The sequence below is a fragment of the Aaosphaeria arxii genome (genome assembly GCF_010015735.1).
Source record: "Aaosphaeria arxii CBS 175.79 unplaced genomic scaffold BU24scaffold_32, whole genome shotgun sequence".
Classification (NCBI taxonomy): Eukaryota; Fungi; Ascomycota; class Dothideomycetes; order Pleosporales; genus Aaosphaeria; species Aaosphaeria arxii.
In genome coordinates, this window is record NW_022983505.1 from 4,164 (window position 1) to 6,544 (window position 2,381).

The 2,381-nt window shown below is 54.9% G+C and overlaps 2 protein-coding genes across 2 annotated transcripts; one reads left to right on the forward strand and one right to left on the reverse strand.

The window, feature by feature from the left end:
* Nucleotides 1-179: 179 nt before the first annotated feature.
* On the reverse strand, nucleotides 180-674 carry BU24DRAFT_323335 (uncharacterized protein; the record flags this gene model as incomplete). Its single annotated transcript, XM_033522955.1, has 1 exon — nucleotides 180-674. A coding segment is annotated over one exon (495 nt), but the record flags the coding sequence as incomplete, so codon positions are not given.
* Nucleotides 675-1,325: 651 nt separating this feature from the next.
* Nucleotides 1,326-2,381, forward strand: BU24DRAFT_172980 (uncharacterized protein; the record flags this gene model as incomplete). The annotated part of the gene is made up of 2 exons (XM_033521533.1): nucleotides 1,326-1,770; nucleotides 1,820-2,381. Coding segments are annotated over exons 1-2 (664 nt in total), but the record flags the coding sequence as incomplete, so codon positions are not given.

A 2,381-nucleotide genomic window follows, 5' to 3' on the forward strand; every position in this document is an offset into this window, starting at 1 on the left:
TTCCCTCGCCCCCAACATCCATCTTCCCATCCTAATCCCTGATCCTCACCCTCGACACCGTCCCATTCGGCCCCTCCCCCAACGGCGTGCCCCCCTCGCTATCAACCCAGTACCCCTCTCCCGCCGCCTGCCCCCCCGGTCGACAAGCTCCGGCTCCCACCCGTCATGCTATATGAGGTCGTCTGCGCGGACTGGTACGACCACCCGCGCGGCATGTGCTCGCGCAGCACGGAAACGGGAAACGCGTTGAGGTACGAGATCGTGATGTGCGTAGACGCCTGGTGCGTGATGCGGCCTTCGATCCAGGCATTCTTAGCCGGGCGCCAGATCAGCAGGCCGGCGGTCGCCCAGGTGAACGGGCTGCTGCATTCGTCCACCATGCGCATGAGCAGTGGCGCTGTGGATGAGGTGCTTGTGGAGGCGGAATGCTTAGAGGATTTCGAGGATCGCGGCTTCAGTGGTTCTTCGCTGAGTTGCACGTTCAAGTATGAGAGGACGATGCCTCGCGCTGGCGGGTAGTAGGAGAGGAGGAGAGGGGAGAATATCAAGGCGCAGAGGGCTGGGAGTAGTAAGCTGAGGGCCAGAGGTGGGAGCGCGACATATTGTGCGATGCACTCGATGTGGAAGAGAGATTGGCCATTGTTGGTCGTGGAGGGGGTTTGTATGGGCGCCATCGTTGGTAGAGTTCAGTTCGAAGCTGAACTCGGATGCGCAGTGTGTAGTGACGTGGATGGAGGCCCTTGGTCGTGATATAGACATTCACGGCTAGTGAACCTTTTGGCTGTTGAAAAGAAAGTTGTCAGCGATCGGAAGTCCGCAAATCATGTCTAGATCACAGTAAGCCTGGTTAGGTTCAGCTTTTCAACACTGGTACTGGCCACTGGGTATAACCATACTACATTGCGCTTCCTGTTTCGTCTGTATTTGAAAGGTAACCTATAAAGCGTACCACTGCCGGTAAAAAGTCCAAGGCCGAAATACAAGACTGTCAAGTGCTAAAACCAAAGTGGGCCGCTGTAAGGAACGATCCAAAGAGGCTGAAGTCCTCCGCTTTTTGCCCGATTTCTGCCAAATAGACTGCGAAGGTGAACAGCTAGATAGGACTCAGTAGAACTCAGTGTTGCCAAATCATTTGATGGGTATATAGGCAGAGGATCTGAATCAGAAGGTATTTCACGGGGCTTGTGCAAGGGCTTGGGACCCATTGCCGCCATAGTCTGGCAGCTTCGAATTCAAGCTTCATCTACTCACAATCCCGCCATATTCCTAAATGGGGCGCAGGTTGTCTGATGCATACATTGAACGATTGTTCTTGGTACAGAAAAGCTGCGAGAGGTTACCGTGTTTCGGGATCACCTGCCATTGCCTACGGTCTCGACAAGAAGACCTCCGGCGAGCGTATGGTCTTGATCTTCGGCTTGGGCGATGGTACCTTTAATGCCTCTCTCCTTACCATTGAGAAGGATATCTTCGAGGTCAAGTAGTGAGTTGAGCGAGATAGTCGGCGGCCGCCGACTATCTCGCTTGGCCGACTGGCCCGTGCGCTGACCAGGGTCGTTGCTTCCCTGACACGCGTACCTGATCGTCTGCTGTCAGGCTTCATCAATGTCTACCCATCTGTTGCATCGTAGCACCACAACCGAATAGAAATCCGCTCCATCAGCAAGGATGGCGGACGCTATAGCGCGTGGAGGTCACACAACTGCTCCGGCAGGTGACGAAACTTGCCCGCAGGCAGTGTCCATATCCACGATGTTAGCTATGATCAAGGTATGTCGATGCTGCAAGGAAGCATGGAATCTTCTGACTCCCCAGATAGAAAATACGAGAAGTCGAAGCGTTCATTTCCACCCTGGACGGCCAACCCTCCCATCGCGCAGCTGTAAACGTATACTACAAGTCCGCCCTCCACCTGACGGGCAAACGAAAAGCTGCACTCTCTCCCGACGATCGGAACTACATGGCAGCGTTACTACATCAGTCAGCATCAAGGGTGCCTGCGGAAAGCACCATCGTTGCACTCTCTCCATCCGGCCAGCATGACCATGGCAGAGCTTCTGGAGGCGATGCTCCCTTAGGGCATTCAGATACTACTTCGTTTGCACCTACATGTAGTGCAGGAACGAGTACCGTCGAGACACATGCCAGTGCATCCGTAGCGATGGCATCTTCGTCACGCGTTCACACAAAGTCGAATCGAGGACCCCGCGAAAACGTTGGGCTGGGCCAAAGTCGTAGCACATCCCAATCGAACGGGCAAGAACCGGTCGTTCCCAAGAAAAGAAAGCAGTCGCGGGGGCATGAAACCGTTGACGAGGAAGGCAGGGAGCGGACTCGATCCAGATTATCCCCTAAAGCCGAGTCGGTGCACGTCCCGAATG